At 49.6% G+C, this 19,898-nt stretch overlaps 1 protein-coding gene across 1 annotated transcript in view; it reads left to right on the plus strand.

The window, feature by feature from the left end:
• The window catches only part of COQ8A (coenzyme Q8A), a 63,147-nt gene that overhangs the window by 22,415 nt on the left and 20,834 nt on the right, over positions 1-19,898 (plus strand). The window contains exons 2-5 of the mRNA XM_063918948.1: positions 9,652-9,854; positions 10,039-10,407; positions 15,210-15,276; positions 18,826-18,906. Coding sequence (XP_063775018.1) covers positions 9,678-9,854; positions 10,039-10,407; positions 15,210-15,276; positions 18,826-18,906 — 694 coding nt within the window. The 5' untranslated portion in view covers positions 9,652-9,677. The remainder of the gene's footprint in view (positions 1-9,651; positions 9,855-10,038; positions 10,408-15,209; positions 15,277-18,825; positions 18,907-19,898) is intronic.

The following is a 19,898-nucleotide window of genomic DNA, read 5'->3' on the forward strand; positions in this document are numbered from 1 at the left end:
ACGATGATGCGAGGTTACACCCAAGGGTGGCCAAAAGTATTCATTATATGATTATTGCAATAAAAGATGTTTTGCATATCACAGATGACCCCTCTGTCCCTGACACGAGGGTGCGCATGTATAAGGAAAAGAAACCTGAGGTAACCTTTCCCCCATCTCATGAGCTGAACGAGTTATTTGAAAAAGCTTGGGAAACTCCAGACAAAAAACTGCAGATTCCTAAGCGGGTTCTTATGGCGTATCTTTTCCCTGCACAGGACAGGGTACGTTGGGAATCCTCACCCAGGGTGGACAAGGCTTTAACGTGCCTGTCCAAGAAGGTGGCGCTACAGTCTCCGGACACGGCAGCCCTCAAGGATCCTGCTGATCGCAGACAGGAAACTACTTTAAAGTCTATTTATGCGCATACGGGTGCCTTACTCAGGCCGGCAATAGCATCGGCATGGGTATGTAGTGCAGTTGCAGCTTGGACAGATACCTTTTCAGCTGACATTGATACCCTAGACAGGGATACCATTTTATTGACCTTAGGTCACATTAAAGACACAGTCTTATATATGAGGGACGCTCAAAGAGACTGGCTGCTAGGCTCGAGAGCCAACGCCATGGTGATTTCTGCTAGGCGAGCCCTGTGAAACCCGCCAATGGACGGGTGATACCGACTCAAAGAAGCATATGGAGGTTTTGCCATACAAAGGTGAAGTTTTATTTGGGGAAGGTCTCGCGGACCTAGTTTCCACAGCTACCGCGGGTAAATCTACCTTTTTGCCTTTTGTTCCCCCACAGCAAAAGAAAACTCCACAATATCAGATGCAGTCCTTTCGGTCGCATAAGTCCAGAAGAGGTCGGGGCTCATCTTTCCTCGCCAGAGGTAAGGGTAGAGGGAAGAGAGCACCTGCTCCGGATAGTTCCCAGGAGCAGAAGTCCTCCCAGTCTTCTACTAAATCCACCGCATGACGCTGGGGCTCCACTGAGGGAGTCCGCGCCGGTGGGGGCACGTCTTCGACTCTTCAGCCAGGTCTGGGTTCTGTCAGACGTGGATCCTTGGGCGATGGAAATTGTATCCCAGGGTTACAAACTGGAATTCGAAGAGGTGCCCCCTCGCAAATTTTTCAAGTCGGCCTTGCCAGCTTCTCTCCCAGAGAGGGACGTAGTGTTAGCTGCAATTCAAAAGCTGTGTCAACAGCAAGTGGTTGTCAGGGTTCCCCTAGTCCAACAGGGAAAAGGGTACTATTCAACCCTGTTCGTGGTCCCGAAGCCGGATGGTTCGGTCAGACCCATTTTAAATCTAAAATCCCTAAACCTGTACTTGAAAAAGTTCAAATTCAAGATGGAATCGCTCCGGGCTGTGATCTCCAGTCTGGAAGGGGGGATTTTATGGTGTCACTCGACATAAAGGATGCATATCTTCATGTCCCCATATATCCCCCTCATCAGGTGTACCTGAGATTCGCTGTACAGGATTGTCATTACCAGTTTCAGACGTTGCCGTTTGGGCTTTCCACGGCCCAGAGGATTTTCACCAAGGTGATGGCGGAGATGATGGTGGTCCTGCGCAGGCAGGGAGTCACAATTATCCCGTACTTGGACGATCTCCTGATAAAAGCGAGATCAAGAGATCAATTGCAGAGGAGCATGTCGCTCTCCCTGAGAGTGCTACAACAACACGGTTGGATTCTCAATCTGCCAAAGTCCCAATTGATTCCAACGACTTGACTATCATTCCTAGGCATGATTCTAGACACGGTTGAGAAGAGTGTTTTTCTCCCGATAGAAAAAGCCCGGGACCTCCAGAACATGGTCAGAGACCTGCTAAAACCAAAAAGGGTGTCTGTTCATCAATGCACTCGTGTTCTGGGGGAAAATGGTGGCAGCCTATGAGGCCATCCCCTTCGGCAGGTTTCATGCAAGGACTTTTCAGTGGGACCTCCTGGACAAGTGGTCCGGGTCCCATCTACAAATACATCAGAAGATAAGCCTGTCCCCCAGGGCCAGGGTGTCTCTCCTGTGGTGGCTGCAAAGTGCTCACCTGCTAGAGGGTCGCAGGTTCGGCATTCAAGAATGGGATGTACTGGAGTTGAGGGCCATATACAACGGCCTAAGACAAGCGGAGAATGTTCTTCGCGACCTACCGGTTTTGATTCAATCAGACAACGACACAGCCGTGGCTCATGTAAACCGCCAAGGCGGGACAAGGAGCAGAGTGGCAATGGCAGAAGCCACCAGAATTCTTCGCTGGGCGGAAAATCACGTAAGCTCTCTGTCAGCGGTCTTCATTCCGGGTGTGGACAACTGGGAAGCAGACTTCCTCAGCAGACACGATTTCCATCCAGGAGAGTGGGGACTTCATCAAGAAGTTTTTACAGAAATGACAAGTCTTTGGGGAATTCCTCACATAGACATGATGGCGTCCCGCCTCAACAAGAAGCTTCGGAGGTATTGTGCCAGGTCAAGGGACCCTCAGGTAGTAGCGGTGGACGCCCTGGTGACACCATGGGTGTTTCAGTCGGTCTATGTATTCCCCCCCTCTTCCTTTCATCTCAAAAATGTTGAGACTCATAAGACGACAAAGAGTGAAAACCATACTCATTGTTCCAGATTGGCTTTGAAGGGCCTGGTATTCAGATCTTCAGATCTTCAGGAGATGCTCACAGAGGATCCGTGGCCTCTTCCTCTCAGGGAGGACCTGTTGCAACAGGGGCCCTGCGTGTTCCAAGACTTACTGCGGTTACGTTTGACGGCATGGCGGTTGACCGCCGAATCCTAGCTGGGAAAGGTATTCCGGAGGAAGTCATCCCTACTCTGATAAAGGCTAGGAAGGAGGTGACGGCGAAACATTATCACCGTATCTGGAGAAAGTATGTATCTTGGTGTGAAGTCATGAAGGCTCCTACGGATGATTTCCATCTGGGCCGTTTTCTCCACTTTCTACAGACAGGAGTGGATACGGGCCTAAAATTAGGCTCCATTAAGGTACAGATTTCGACCCTGTCTATTTTCTTTCAGAAGGAATTGGCTTCTCTCCCGGAAGTCCAGACTTTTGTAAAGGGAGTGCTGCACATCCAGTCTCCTTTTGTGCCCCCAGTGGCACCATGGGATCTTAACGTGGTGTTACGGTTCCTGAAGTCTCACTGGTTTGAACCTCTTCAAACGGTTGAATTAAAATTTCTCACTTGGAAGGTGGTCATGTTGTTGTCCTTGGCATCTGCAAGGCGGGTGTCTGAATTGGCGGCCTTGTCTCACAAGAGCCCCTATTTGATTTTCCAGGGCAGAGTTGAGGACTCGTCCTCAATTTTTGCCTACGGTGGTTTCTTCATTTCATATGAACCAACCTATTGTGGTGCCTGTGGCTATGTATGACTTGGAGGATTCCATGTCACTGGATGTAGTCAGGGCCTTAAAAATCTTTGTAGCCAGGACGGGTTAGGAAAACAGAAGCACTGTTTGTCCTGTATGCAGCCAACAAAGTTGGCGCTCCTGCTTCGAAGCAGACTATTGCTCGCTGGATCTGTAACACGATTCAGCAGGCTCATTGTACGGAAGGATTGCAGTTACCAAATTCGGTAAAGGCCCATTCCGCTAGGAAGGTGGGCTCTTCTTGGGCGGCTGCCCGAGGCGTCTCGGCTTTACAGCTTTGCCGAGCAGCTACCTGGTCGGGTTCAAATACTTTTGCAAAGTTCTATAAGTTTGTTACCTTGGCTGATGAGGACCTTGCGTTTGCTCAGTCGGTGCTGCAGAGTCGTCCACACTCTCCCGCCCGGTCTGGAGCTTTGGTATAAACCCCATAGTCCTTACGGAGTCCCCAGCATCCTCTAGGACGTAAGAGAAAATAAGATTTTAAACCTACCGGTAAATCTTTTTCTCCTAGTCCGTAGAGCAGGCATTCCCAACCACGGTCCTCAAGGCACACTAACAGTCCTGGTTTTAGTGATATCCAGGCTTCAGCACAGGAGACATAATTAGTAGCTCAGTTATTTTGATTTAACCATCTGTGCTGCAGCCTGGATATCACTAAAACCTGCACTGTTGGTGTGCCTTGAGGACCATGGTTGGGAATGCCTGCCGTAGAGGATGCTGGGCGCCCGTCCCAGTGCGGACAAATTCTGCAAGGCTTGTATATAGTTGTTGCTTACATAAGGGTTATGTTACAGTTGAGATCAGTCTTTAGCTGATACTGTTTTGTTCATACTGTTTACTGGTTGCGTATATTCCAGGTTATATGGTATGCTTGGTGTGGGCTGGTATGAATCTTGCCCTTAGATTAACAAAATCCTTTCCTCGTACTGTCCATCTCCTCTGGGCACAGTTTCTCTAACTGAGGTCTGCAGGAGGGGTATAGAGGGAGGAGCCAGTGCACACCCATTCTAACGTTTCTTTATAGTGCCCATGTCTCCTGCGGAGTCCGTCTACCCCATGGTCCTTACGGAGTCCCCAGCATCCTCTACGGACTAGGAGAAAAAGATTTACCGGTAGGTTTAAAATCTTATTTTTATCTTCTCGGACACTTTTATGTCTTTCTATGATTGACATGCTCACTGGAATCCGTATGGTTGACCGGTGTTCAGTATCCCGGCGGTTATAATGGCTACGCCGGAATCCCCATGTTCAAAATCCTAACAGGGATGAGTAGAGGGTATTACCCCCTCTCATCTAACCCTTTGGTTGCGTAGCCTGAACCTAACCACTCCCTGTAGGTGTCTGATCCTAACCACCCTCCCCCTGCAGCCTGACCCTAACCACCCTCCCCCTGCAGCTTGACCCTAACCACCCTCCCCCCTAGGGGTGCCTAACCCTCCCTACCCGCAGCCTAACCTCCCCTATGGGTGCCTAACCCTCCCTCCCCCGCAGCCTAACCCTAACCTCCCCTAGGGGTGCCTAACCCTAACCCTCCCTACCCGCAGCCTAACCCTAACCTCCCCTATGGGTGCCTAACCCTCTCCCTCCCTCCGCCGTAGCCTGACCCTAACCACCCCTAGTGGTGCCTGACCCTCACTACCCGCAGCCTAACCCTAGCCTCCCCTAGGGGTGCCTAACCCTTCCTCCCCCGCAGCCTGACCCTAACCTTCCCTAGGGGTGCCTAACTCTAACCCTCCCTACCCGCAGTCTGACCCTAACCTCCCCTAGGGGTGCCTAACCCTCCCTCCGCCGTAGCCTGACCCTAACCTCCCCTAGGGGTGCCTAACTCTACCCCTCCCTACCCGCAGCCTGACACTAACCTCCCCTAGGGGTGCCTAACCCTCTCTCCCCCGCAGCCTGACCCTAACCCACCAGGTGGCACCTAAACCTAACCGGCTGGCTGGTGTAATGGTCGGGATGGTGGCTGTCGGGATTCCTGGGTCCTTCTCCTGCCCCTTTCGGTGTTCCGTTGGAATACCGACCTCAGGTGTAGGTATTTTGGCTGCTGGGATCCTGACAGTCGGCATATTCACTGCATCCCCACTCACTGTATTAACAAAGGCCAGTTGCCCAGAGGCCCCCACACATAGCGAAATCACCAGAGTGGGGGGGGGGGCCTAATGTGAACTGGGGGCACTACAGCGTGTTAGAGGTCACACATTGTACATTGTCCACATATCTTCTTGCCAATTTTATTGGTAAAAGCCCCCATAAACCTTATTCCGGCCCTTCCACCATGAGGTCTTTACCTGCTTCCACTGATATCGTACATTAGCTTCAATTAGGTCAGGCCCTCAGCAGCTCAGATCGTTAGGATGTTCAATTAACATCCTTGTAACAGGACTAGCTAGTTAGGAGGATTGTACTAGCTAGCCAGCCTGCTTGCAGAGCTCATCAGCTATTCCACTTCCTGCCATTGTTTGCATCCTCTTCTCCATAAATAGTTGCATCTTCTACTGTCATCCCTCTAGTATTTTATTCAAGTACAATTAAAGTAATATTGGGGGTAATTCAGACTGCAGCGGCAGCGATCGTAGTCTGCAGTACTTTGCGGAGTACGCATACACCCCAGGAGCCCAGTGAAATGCTAATAGCATCTCGGGGCTGTGATCGTCTCTGCCTGATTGACAGGCAGAGGCGGTCGCGGTGTGGGTGTGCCAACGGGCCTGACCTGGAGGGCGGTCTAGTCCCATGCTGGTCATCCCCCCCCCCACGTGTCAGAGTAAATGATCCCAGATGTGCTAAATTTAGCACATCTACGATCAGATCTCAATTAGGCCCATTGTTGGTTCTTTTACGCTTGGAGCAGCCCCCAGTATATGGACAGAAAACCGTTACACAACAATACAGTCATTGTAGGACGTGTGCTGCCTGTAAATAACATGGGGGACAGTTAGCAGTAAACAATTGTGAAACCAGTGTAAAGTTTCTATGTTCTGGCTGAGTCACCGTATTTTCCTCTGCATTAATCACCTATGGAGAAGTATGTATTAATAAGCAGGGTGCTGTTTGTAGCCTCTGTGCAGCTGATGATCAGTAATATCTCTCTGGAAGCAGGCTGTGGCCAGCTGTAATACTGCTCAGTAAGTTTGGGGTATTAGGGTTGTAGACGCAGTAATATTGATGATAATCTCTGGCTGGAGCTTGCCTTCTATGCTATATGCACATTATGCTGAGTGTTTGGGTTCTGGTGCCTAGACTCTCTCCTGAGTTATCCCCAGGTCTACATTCCAAAGCATCCCGCTAACCGTGCTGTGAAATGTAAGCGTGCAAACCACTAGCATGTGTCTCAGCTTCTTGTGGTAGTTACCTTAAGTGACCCGCCATCTTCCTGATGTACAGCCCGGAGAAACGCGTTCATTTATCCAAATTCTATGGAAAGTTTACCGCTTGTTTGGAAATGTACATTCCAGATACGCATCTCGCAGTCTTTTGTACAGTAACTCCCAGAGGTCGTCGGCTCCGCAAATGGGTTTCCTATGGAGTTGGTGTATGAAATACATCTGCAGGCGTCTATAGTGGTAATGTCAGGGCTGGGCTTGTAATTATATATAGCTGTGACATGTACACTGTTAGAATTGGGCACCTATATGTGGCTCTGCAAATGGTATAACTTTAATAAAGGACCAAAACATTGCTTATTTGTTTCAAATAAACGACACTGTTTATGTAGCTGAATTGTTTTGAGCGCTGTTCTTCATTCGTTTGTGTGTGTGTGTATGCATCTGTCTCTATTTTTAAAAGTGCTCTGTGTTCCACGTTATTTTAATACTACATGGCATGTGGACTCTACACGGGGGTAATCCCTCTGCTGAGAAGATGACAGTGCAGCGGAATTCCTGGCCTGAACGAACAAAAATGGATATATAAAAAGAAATGTATATTTTTATTTGTTAAATGCTCTCCTGAGTGAAATTCTCTAGTGCAGTCTTCTCAAACGTGGCCCTTGTGGATCTCTGACAGAGCATGTTTTCAAGGTTTCCTCAGGAATAATTAGTACTGTTATGGTGGGTGCACAACTAGGCCTCCCGGCCGGCAAATTTAGGGGGGAATTAAATTGTTTAATCACGTCTGATCTACCATCTAAAGTGACGGGTGATCGCAAGGCGATATTCAATAGCCCCCCCCCCCCTTCCTGTTATTGCGCCTATTTCTGTCTGGTTTAGCCACGTAAAGTTGAAAAACCCAACGCGAAAAGTCCAGTTTGGGCACCGAAATGGGTTACTTCGCACATGTCTGGGTAGCGACCTGAAACGAAGATTTTGCGCCCGTCGGCAGCAACATGAATAGCTGCCGGCTCGGGTGGGGACCCGTGATAACATATGAATTCCCCCCCCCCATAGTGCGTACACACTGTACGATATTTCTAACGATATCTTTTAATGACGTCACGCCACCGCCTTCCTGTACATGCAGTTTTTGACCGTAAGTCCAAATAGAGCTGCATGTACAGGTGACAGTGGGGGTCTACAGCGGGCATCGTTTGGAGGGTAACACCCTGGGAGATATTACAAACTATGTCGTTCAGAAGGGTGAAAATGAGCGATATTGTGTAAGATATCACCTTTAGTCTATTACCACAGCTGTGCTCCCACTGGAGGATCGGGGTTTGAGAAACGGGATACGGTCATTAGGTCAGCACCACTTAGGTCGACCACTATTGGTCGACAGGGTCACTAGGTCGACATGTACTAAGTTGACAGTTCAAAAGGTCGACATGACTTTTGCACCATTTTTTTTTTTTGGCCAATTTTTTGGGACTTTTTCATATTTTATGATCCACATGGACTACGATTGGGAATACAAACCCGAAGTATGGTGAGCGAACACTGTGCACTAATTGGGGTTCCCGGTCACTTTCCGAAGAAAACGACACAAAAAAAAGTAAAAAAAAAAACCCTCATGTTGACCTAATGTATGTCGACCAATAGTTGTCGACCTAATTGTGTCAACCCAACAACCCATACCCTGAGAAACACTGCTTTAGTGGATACTATATAAGCAATGCAATACCTGACGTTATATCCCCACTAAATACAATAATTTCATGCTGTGACACGGCACTGACTGTATACGGCATCACGTTGCCGTAACCGCTGATAACCTAGAATTGGCACCTAGCATTAATGCATAATGCAGTGATATTGCTGTGCTGACTGAGCTTATTATACAAAGTGTAGTCTTCCTTATTAAAGGACAGATTAACGTTGGGCTTTATCTATTATCGGGTATTGTGACTGCCCTGTCCTGAAGCCATGCTTGTAGGAGCCAAGAACGTGACTGCCGTGTTACCGTTCCTCTGCTTGGGACAGTGACATGGATATGCCATGGCAGAGTTATTATAATGCAGCAGTTTGTAGCTCAGGTCTGGTTGGCCGGTGTATGAGACCTGACACCCGGGGCATCTGGTCAGGGTCACTACCCCACTTGTTCTCCTCTTGGGGAACACTGCATGCACTTGTTTGGTCTGGATGGTGTACAGCCCGAGCTGTTCCATACATCGCTGCTCCCTACTTCAATGTACAAGTGCACCAGCTTGTGTTTAGTGTGTCTCTGTCTCTCTCTCTCTCTCTCTCTCTCTCTCTCTCTCCAGCTGACCCAATTAAAACGATATGAGAGAGAATCTTCTGGTCTGTTGCCAATTAGGAGTCTGCAGCTCTGCATACGGTTAGCCGCAGTGTCTCAGATTAGTAGTTATGTCACTAGTTGGTGCTTGTGTAAAATGACCATCGTGCTGCCTGTGCACAGTGGCTGCTGTCACTAATAGAGTACTTGGAAGTGGCTGTGCTGGGTCTCTGTGTTGATTGTATCGGGGAAAGCTCATCAGAGCGGACTCTGATAATAATACAGAGCTCTAACGCCTGAAGCATTCATCTGTAGATGTTGAGTTACCACTACGTAGGTGTGTGCACAGTACATATAGACCTGAAACCGTGTTACCAGTGTTTGTACCTCTTTTCCTGGGTGACGGACTGAACCTGGCCTGGCTTTTGTTTACGGCTCATGCATGACATTTAAAAAATAAATAAATCCATCTCGGGTCTTAAAACCTTTCAATGTGCCCCCCCAGCAATAAATAATCCCCAGTAATCTCCTTGTATTATAACCGATTAGCAGCTGTTTTTTTTTTTTTTTTTTGTGACTGTGTAGCAAATGGTCTTCAATTTAGATAACCTTCTTATATATAGGGAAATGTCAGAGTGTCTGAGACTCCTATACCAGCAAAGCTACAGACCTCCTCTTTTCTCCCCGCAGGTTCAGGAGCGCTGTGGTCAGCCGTCATGGCGGGGGAAGCCGCCATGCTGATCAGAGGCCTGGCTAAGCTCAGTAAGGCGGTGTTGGAGGTGCAGACGGGGCAGCTGAGGAAAGCCGCTCTGGGTAAAGATGCTCTGAATGTAGCGCGGAGCTGGCAAGTGGCCGCAGAGGAGCGGTTCAGCGCCGCTATGGGAAGAGTGCAGGTAAGAAGCTTTAAAGGACGCTTTCTTCAGGTTATTGCTGGGTAACAGTCTGTGATCTCTCCCAATTGTCTCCGGATGGAGCGTAGAAAGCCCGTCAAATGGAAGCAGGCGGTAGAGTCCCGTAACCAAATACACGCTCTGCTCAGTGACCAGTAATATTAACCTGGTAACGTTCCTTTTCCAGGAAATCGGCAAGCAGCAGGAGAACCTCGCCGGGGAGGAAATGGATGACTTTTCAGGACCGGCCTCTGAGATCGCTGGCATGGAGTATTCCCCTTCCTTCAGCTACACTCCTGGTATCGACCAGGCAGAGGAGACGCACAGTATTCCCAGTAGCCGGGGCCAAGAAGCCTATTCCTTCCATCCAGACCCTGAAAGAGACAATGGGGCGTTATTTGGCAGCGGCAGAGACACTATGGGACCTTTTGCGGCCGCTGGTCAGAAAAGGGCCTTTCACCAGGACGGCTCGTCCGTCAGTGGGCTGACGGCGGAGGACATTGATAAAGCTAGAGAGGCCAAGGCCACCCCGGAGCACAAGCCTTATAAACAAATGGTAATTTTTTTTTGTTTGTTTTTGAGAATGTTTTTGTTTGTATACTTTTTAATCTGTATTGAAATGCGGGATATTGCTCCCTCAAGCGGATTGATGGATACGTATTCTTGTCACAGAAACAGGCAGATGGTGTAGACTTTGTGCTTTTATTTCTGTGTTTGAAACCTTTTTATGGCACAAAATTAGAGGTTTGTTCCATTTCAGGAAAATCATCTCCTATATAATAGCCCAGATCTGTGACTCTGTGCCAGGGCCTCTAACGCTGGGCGTGGCTAGGAGCTCTCATTGGGTTAGCAGCAGGTCTACCACACCCAGTCCACAGCTGATTGGGCGAGAAATGCCCTCCCACACAGGTTACGTCCAATGGGAGGCTCTGCCCTTTGCCTGCTGTGTTTTCACAGAGCAGGATTAACAATGGGGCTGATGGAGCTGCTGCTCCAGCCCCACACCCCAAAATAGTCCCCCTGCATCTGCAGCAACACACCCTCCAACAATGTACACATAAACATTGCTACACATTCGAAAAGGGTGTGTGGCCACAGTGGCATGGCCTCACCCCTTTTCCTATACTTTTAATGGAAGTTTGGAGAGCCAAAATTCGGTACAGACCATAAAAAAAGGTCCTGTACCTGCCCTAAAGGTGCAGCTGGAGGGTATGTCACTGCATCTGCAGCAAGTCTCTGCGCTATAGATAGGGGGAAACATCCTATTACTGCAGCGTCCTGTGGGGGTCATTCTGACCTGATCGCTCGCTGCAGTTCATCGCAGTGCAGCAATCGGGTCAGCACTGTACATGCGCCGGCGCCGCAGTGTCGGCACATGGCTGACACTGACGCCTGTCGTTGCCTAGCGATCACCTCTGCCTGATTGACGGGCAGAGGCGGTTGCTGGGCTTGTGGGGTCGGCATTTGCCCGCCGTTTTGTGGCCGCGGTCCGGTCAACGCAGCGACTGCGACCCGGCCAGCGACGAGTAACTCCCGGCCAGCCGCAGGAGCTGCACTGGCTGGGAGTTACTCTTCAAGTACAAAAGCAGCGCCGCTGTGCAATGTTTTTGTACTTGTGCTGGGAGAGGGGGCGGCCTGACATGCGGGGAGGACTAGCCCTGTGCTGCGCGTCCCACCCCCCCCTGTATGTCAGTGATCGTAGCTGTGCTAAATTTAGCACAGCTACGATCAGGTTGGAGTGACCCCTATGTTCTGCTGCCAGTCCGCCTGCCCCCTCCGGCATCAACAATCCCCACTCCCTAGCCGCGGCGCAGGTGGAACAAAAGCTGCTGCGGCCACCGGCATAGATGTGTATGAAAGCGGCGCAGCGGAAGGCTTTCATAGCCCTCCCTGCGCTGCATACTCTCTGAGCCCCGGAGCCTCCTCTGCGCGTGATGTCACAGAGGTGCCTCCCCGCCACAGCCGCGCCCAGATCCCCAGAGGCCCTGACTCCGCAACACAGCACCTGACCGGCCGGCCTGGAAGCCCCGAGATGGCCAATGTAACAGAGTGGGTGATATCACAGAGGGTAATGTCTGGACGCTGACACTGACACTGCGCAGCACTCTCACCTTTTACATTGATTCAGCCAGTCACTCAGTTCTGCCAGCCAGTCACTATTGTTAGCACCAGTGTCCCAACGCACCGCATTATAGGGAAGTAGACGCACTAAATAAACTACAGCTCCCAGCAGCCCTTAGCGCTGAAGCATTTCGCCCCTTAGGGCTGCTGGGAGCTGTAGTTTATTGAGTGCATCTTCTTCCCTGTAATGCGACGCGTTGGGACACCGGCGCTAACAATAGTGACTGGCTGCTGTGTGAGTCTCCGGGAGAGGCACTGCCAAAGGGAGGACAGCAGCTCAGCTGCTTCCAGGAGGAGAAGCATTACCCGCAGTTCCTCCGGGCCCCATCCATGGCACCCGCCCCTCCACTGCCACCGCACCAGCCTCTACCCCACCCCCGCAACCACCCCTCCCCCACCCACAGCACCCCTGGCCCCCCTCCCTCATCCGCATCTCCCCCAACCACAGCACCTACTAGGTGATTCATCAGGTCCTGCGTTCCCTGTTCACACCATTGCAATGGGCTACGACCCCATAACCATCGCACGCCCTTTGTCTGTGCAATATTTAACCACTCACACAATTATGATTGGAGGTAATACTCCATATAATACAACTATTGCATGCCACAGGAGCGTTCAAGGGTTGAGGGGGCGTAGCCCCTCACGGCGGTGTGAAGAGCGCCCTAGTAATATATAAAACCGCGTCTCAGCGGTAATGACTATAGCACGGAGGTGCCCACCTCTATAACAAAAGCTCAGTGTGAGTTGCCTGCCTCCAAACGGAAAGTAACCAGGTCATATTCTCCTTTACCCCCATACACAAAATCTGCAGAGGAATTTCCCAGATGTGTATGAACAAGCCAGAACCACAGCTGGAGCTGGCTGGTAGAAACCTCAGTCATTAGCCTCACGTAACAGGGAGAGGCTGAGTCGCGTTTTCCTCACCTCTGTGGCATAGGGACGTGTGTACAGGCACATCGGTGACCAGAAGGCATAACCCCCTCTCTCCCTTTTTTTCTATATAATAAACCCTGAAATATAAATATCCCCCTTGGTTTAACGGTTCTCCTGTTCCAGTCAAATGTCAATATTCCGTTCTGGGAGCAGTTTACTTGTAACCCTTCCCATTGTAGAAATGGTTGGTGGTAATTGTGTTACTGGCTTGTTTACACTACAGGGAAGGAGGGACTGGTGCAGCGCTGCGTTGCCTGCTGCATGTAAGCCTAGCACTGAGCGATTAGTAGCTACTACTAGTGTAGACGTGGCTGGAGTATGAGACCGCATACAGTCGTTATAGGGGAGTAAGGTTGGATGTCTGTTTTTAATTTACAGTCAGGTGTAGGGAGAATGAAATGTAAGTGTGAACGTATTGGGGTTTCGGCTCATTTCTGCACGGATGCAAATTCATGCGCTTATGCGAGTCTCCGCACACAGGGCCGATTCGGATGTGAAGTGTAATATGGTAATGCAGAAGGAGGCGTCTCACCGCCTGCGTACATTATAGGGCGCAGCATTGGATCATCTGTGTGACCCCTTTTGCCGGCGGGATGACCCATGGTATCGTGCAAGCCAGCTGCCGCTCTGTCTCTTGACTGAAATCCTGGTCTGGCGCTGATATGCTTCCGTTTTGGAAAACTAAGGCCGTTGCCACCCCCAAACGGCAGCAGACTGTCATTCTCTATGCTACTTCACAGACCCGTACTGCCGATGCGCAGTATGGGTTCTACCCATGCACAAAGTACTCGGAGTAGGGCGGAACTTGACTGGATCTGTTTTTCCATTAAATTTGGTATTTCAGGGAGGGGCCTGGGTTGCGACAATATGATTGCAGATGACTCTCCTGACTTCTGGGGGTGCTGCGTCTGTCATTCTGTGTGTGATGTGAATTGTGAGTATGGGGAAGGGAAGCCTGTTTCTCATATATCTCTTGTACCTACGTGTATGAATGATGGCGGCTGGTGTGTAAGCAGTGGTCGGTCCGGCTTGCAGACGCACGGATCGCCTGCATTAGCGTAAGGCCGTAAATTAGGCTTCTGTGGTATCGCATAACTGCAACCACTCTGCATCCGCTGTCAACGCTATTGTCTGACTGTTGAAACGTTCCTGTATATTGGATCAACGTGTATACTGTGCAAAAAGTCTAAGTGCATGCGTTCTGGCCTTGGCTACACCTGCAAGCTTCCCACGTGTGTGTGTGTGTGTGTGAGAACGATTGCAGGGGGTCTGTGTTTACGCCTAAGTCTGGTAAATAGAAAACCCGTATATTGTGTGGCGAGCTTTAGTACTTGTCCTTTTCATGTGTTAGATGCTAGAGTAGGAACCCCAGCACTTTATAGGCAGCTACATTATTGCCAGCTCCTAGGAACAATGGGGGTCACTCTGACCTGATCGCACGCTGACGTTCATCGCAGCGATCAGGTCAGAAGTGCGTCAGCGCATGCCAGACGGCCGCCGGCTGTCGTAGCCCAGCGATCGCCTCTTCCTGATTGACAGGCAGAGGCAGTTGCTGGGCGGCACTTGGCTGCCGTTTTGTGGGCGCGGTCCGGCCAACACAGACGTGGCCGGACCGCGTAGGAGGCGGGCCGCAGCAGCTGCGTGACGTCACACGCAGCCGCTGCGACCATCTCAAAGACAAGTAACTTCCTGCCACCACGCAGGAGCTGCGCTGGCTGGGAGCTACTCCTAAAGTACAAAAGCATTGCCGCTGTGCGATGCTTTTGTACTTGTGCGGTGGGGCGGGATAGCCCTGTGCTGGGCGTCCCCCCGCATGTCAGTGTGGATGATCGTCGCTGTGCTAAATTTAGCACAGGTGCGATCAGGTCTGAATCCCTCGCTATGTGCAGAACCTGGCTCGTCTCTCGCTCGCTGGGTCTTTCCTTTCTAAGTAACAGATCGTTAGCTATGATGTATTTCTGGGTTCTTGGCTTTTCTTTCCTCCTTTCATGTTTGCAGTTCTAGTGATTTATCATAACTCCTGTCGCCATATACTCAGTAATTTATTAGCAGGCATTGTTCTGCAGGTTTCAGAATACTGTCCTTTCTGCTTTTGCCATACCCTATCTGTGGAACTAGATGGCAGTATCCAGGCTCCCCCTCGTCCCCCACTTGCAGCGGTTTTTGTTGTGTACTAAAATTCCTAATATATTTATTTTGTCTGTTACATGCGGTCCCATCCCATTGCAGTTGGACTCTACCAGTCCTTGCTGATCCCTTGCCAGGACTCTTTCATCTGACGAAACGCTGTTTGTTTTTCAGCTCAGCGAGCGGGCACGTGAAAGGAAAGTGCCAGTGACGCGGATTGGAAGGTTGGCTAACTTCGGAGGTAATACAATACTGTTACACTTTGAAGGTCTACTGTGCAGTCAAACGTAGCGATGGGTTATTAGAAGTTTGAAATGATCTGCTTCTTACACCCGTATATCACTCTTACAGATCTAGACGCTGGTTTTAAAAGGTCAATGATATTAAATGTACACCTGTGCCCTAAGTGTGCCCAGGTCTGCGCTTTAGCTGCTGCAAGATTCTTTTTTTTCAATAGTTGTGTTTAATTCGCACTGTCAAAACACTGCAAGCAGTGACATAACTGCTACAGTACTAGCATAAACTGACTGCTGGAGATTGTGTGTGAGACTCTCCAATCTCATTGCTAGCATCCACTGGAGATTGTGTGTGTATGCCTCGCCAATCACACTGCTAGAATAAACTAACCGCTGGAGATGGTGTGTGTGTGACTCCAATTTCATTGCTAGCATACACGGACTGCTGGAGATTCTGTGTGTGTGTGTGTGTGTGTGTGACTCTCCAATCTCCTTGCTAGCATACACTGACTGCTGGAGATTCTGTGTGTGTGTGACTCGCCAATCTCATTGCTAGCACCCACTGATCATTGGAGACCCTGTGTGTGTGTGTGTGAGACACGCCAATCTCATTGCTAGAATAAACTAACCGCTGGAGATTCTGTCTGTGTGTGTCTGTGTGTGTCTGTGTGTGTCTGACTCACCAATCACATTGCTAGAATAAACTAACTGCTGGAGATAGTGTGTGTGTGTGTGTCTCCAATCTTCTTGCAAGCATACACTGACTGCTGGAGACCCTGTGTGTGACTCTCCAATCTCATTGCAAGCATACACTTACTGCTGGAGACCCTGTGTGTGACTCTCCAATCTCATTGCAAGCATACACTGACTGCTGGAGACCCTCTGTGTGACTCTCCAATCTCATTGCAAGCATACACTGACTGCTGGAGACCCTGTGTGTGACTCTCCAATCTCATTGCTAGCATATACTGACTGCTGGAGACCCTGTGTGTGTGTGTCTCCAATCTCATTGCTAGCATACACTGACCACAGGAGGCTGTGTGTGACTTCCAAATAACAAATTAGAACAGCCACGGCTATTTCTCCCAGCACGTTCCATTATGCTGAATCTGCGACTTTGTACCAATTCCTTTGCGACAAAAGTCACAGCATAGCGTCCCCAGTACCCTGTGAGCGGCTTTGCATGGCGGCTACGATTCAGCTAATAGTGTTCACTCTAGGGGTGAAAAGGGGCAGGGCGCCGGACTCCGGGGGCACATGTGCGGCCGAAATGGGGGCGCGACCACGCAAATTAGGGGGCGTGGCCACGCCTCCGTCATTTTAGGGGGCGGTGCGGCCCACAGACGCTACTATAGAGAGCGTCTATGGCCGGCGACGTCACTGTTGGGGGCGTGCCCAGCACCTCCGTCGGTGCTGGGCTTCCCTCAGCCCCTCCGTCGGTGCTGGGCTTCCCCCAGCCCTCTCCCAATGCGTGAGGGCGGGGAGCGGGCAGCTGTTCTAGCAGGGCGCCGCAAAAGGGGCAGGGCGGGTTTTGCCTGTTAAAAAACGGGCAGGGCGCGGCGCCCTGCTAAAACAGCCTAGAGTGAACACTAAGCTGAGGTTCAATATGTAGTGAAAAAGTACAATACGCCACCTGCGTGGCCTCTAGATGTGTGAGGACACATTTGTTCAGACATTAGCTCATTGTGTTTTATTTTCCAGTTTGTTAAAGTTCTGCAATATTTACAGTGAGAAGCTACAGGCAGGGCTGCAGGCTTATGTTGACAGACTCCTCTCACTTGGGCGGGTTCTCTAATAATTCTGATTGCTGTATAAATGGTTAATACTGGAGCATGACACACATGGCTGCATATGAGGGCACAGTCTGTAACCCGCCTGTTTCGCTAGATGGACACGGAGACTGAATGCAGACCGTTATTCTGCTCCGTCTCCTGTATAAAGGTCCGTGCCAACAATGTCATCCAATCAGTCCATTTAACAGTAGGGGCATTGCTCTTGACCCATATTTCAATATCTTCCCCCCCCCCCATTGGATTATGTGGAAAATCATCGCCTTATAACACTTTGCTGCAGTAGAGGGTTGGTGCTTAGCCGTGCAGTCTAATTGTGGGGGAGATGAAATAGCTAAAATAGTTCTGTTTTTAGCAAAGCGACCTTACAGTTGGAAGTGCGGCCCGGCCATTCTTACTGCAGACACGTCTGGCGTCTCCTTAAAGATCTCAAAGTTTAATGAGACCAAAGCGAGGTGGAAACCGATTTCCACAAAAAGTACTTTGTATATCCAGTCCAGGATTAATAGCTGCCCCCTATTAATGTAGTAAAACTTCCTAGTTCATGATGGGATTGGGAGGCTTGCTGTGTTAAGATGGGTACGTACTGCAGCGACTTTGATAGCAGATACGCCATTGTGCTTACAGAGCAGCCGATTCAGGTAAGGAATTACACTTACCGATCGGCTTCAGCATTTGAATTTGCCTGCCCAGCTGTGACGTCAGTCTCTGCAGGCGGCGGACCGCCCGTACACACTGCTAGATGCGCCAATTTATCTGCCGATGAATCGGCAGATATATCTGGTATTAGCTGTGCTTCAGGGCCAACTCGATATGTCTGTGAATGACGTTGTTCAGACATATCGGCTGTACGCACACGCTGACCCGCTTGCAGTATATATCTCCTAGTGTGTACCAAGCTTTAACTGTCATTTATCTGCATTGAAAATAATAGATTATTATTTATTATTATTGTTATTGATCCTAGTCAAACAAATAGCAAATACACCTGTATATGCTCCCTCAGGCCTTTAATGTTGGCACTTGTCCTCTCTGTGTGGGAATACCAGTATGCATACTCAAAGGTTGCCTGGAGCCCCATGTATGGTGTAATACCACAGAGCTGTTCATATAGCCTAGCAATCTAACACTGCTCTTGATTAGAGTCTATGGGGTCCATTCAATTTGCCGGCCGTTGAATAGCGCCGGGAATTAGTTCCCGGCGCTATTCAATACAGCGCTATGTGACACTTAATTGTCGGGTATTCTTCTCTCACCCCCGGGGGATGCAAGCAGAAATCCGACAAAAGTGCTGGCGCGCGGCCGGTGCGAGGCCGATTCTGTCGGGAATCAGCATCTTGATGGGCAGTTAAGTTGGAGAATGCCTGTTCACCCGACAAATCGACTTGTTAAGTTCGGGAGAACGGGCATTCGCCGACTTAACATGAGCAGAATTGAATAGCGACTGGAGCTAATTCCCGGCTCTATTCAACTGTCGGCAAATTGAATTGACCCCTATGATTGCTGCCCATAGACATTAAATCCTTTGACACATTTATTACTGTTTTAATTTTATTGCATAAACAAAGTTGTCCTGACATGCAGGGAAAGAGGAGGCAATGCAGGTCCCTGTCCTCTAATGTATACAACTATTTTTATGTTTTACTCATAAACCAGGTCGCCTCTGTCTGACCCCTTGGGCCTTCCCTTCCCGCCCTGTGCGGTATCCAGCCTCCAGCTTTGCATTACATTATCTTTTATTAATGGTTTTATTCTGTTGTACAGGTTTGGCTGTTGGTCTGGGCATCGGGGCTCTCGCTGAAGTGGCGAAGAAAAGCTTAAGTCCAAAATCTGAAGTTGACCATGGTAAGTGACCTGCTCGGTAGTAGCCGTGCGTTCTTCCTGTCTGTCACTGACTTTACAGTGTCTGCTTATAAAAACATTTTTGCTGGCAGCAGAGTAATCCTCCCACATAGGTCATAAAACCTGTACGGCCTACGGGGAAATGTTCATCAATACCTTCTTACTACCGTGGTGCCTCTGCCTCTCGCACCTCCTGGAGCACACTTCTTATTACACTGCAGGGTGTTGATACTAAGTTTAGTTGAGGATCCATATTTACGAGGGGTGATTGAAGACAGATGGCGTCACTGACTTCAAACCTGTATATCATTGTTTAGTGTCATCTGTTTGAGTTTTTTTCTAACTATGGAGAGAGTGCAGTTCCGATCGGTGATTAGAGTCTTGTTTTTGAATGGGAAGACGTGTGAGGAAATCAAAGAACAGTTGGAAGACCTTTTATGGGGCCCTTCACCTTTGACAACCATCAGATATTGGTTCAATGAATTATGAATGGTTGTACATTCGTCCTCGATGAAGAGCGTCCAGGTCGCCCAGTTGAGGTGACTACGGATGAAATGGTCAACAAAATCCATGATAACGTATTGGCAGACCGGCGAGTGAAGTTCAGAGAGAGTGTTGAGATCGTAGGCATCTCATTTGAACGTGTGCAGAATATCCTACATGAACATTTGGGCATGACAAAGCTATCGGCAAGATAGGTGCCACGTTTGCTCACTGTGGACAACAAGTGGAATCGAATGACCACTTCGAAGCAGTGTTTGGACCTGTTTAAGCGCAATCCGAAGGAGTTTCTGCGCCGTCACCCGGCGAACGTGCACCAAAGAAGACGAAGACGGTTCCATCGGCCGGAACGGTCATGGCCACCGGTTTATGGGATTCGAAAGGCATAATCTTCATCGACTATTTGGAAAAGGGAAGAACGATCACAGGGCAGTATTCTGCTCAATTATTGGGCAGATTCAACGACTCATTGAAGAGAAGACGGCCCCATTGGG

Source organism: Pseudophryne corroboree, chromosome 4 (assembly GCF_028390025.1).
Source record: "Pseudophryne corroboree isolate aPseCor3 chromosome 4, aPseCor3.hap2, whole genome shotgun sequence".
NCBI classification, from domain to species: Eukaryota; Metazoa; Chordata; class Amphibia; order Anura; family Myobatrachidae; genus Pseudophryne; species Pseudophryne corroboree.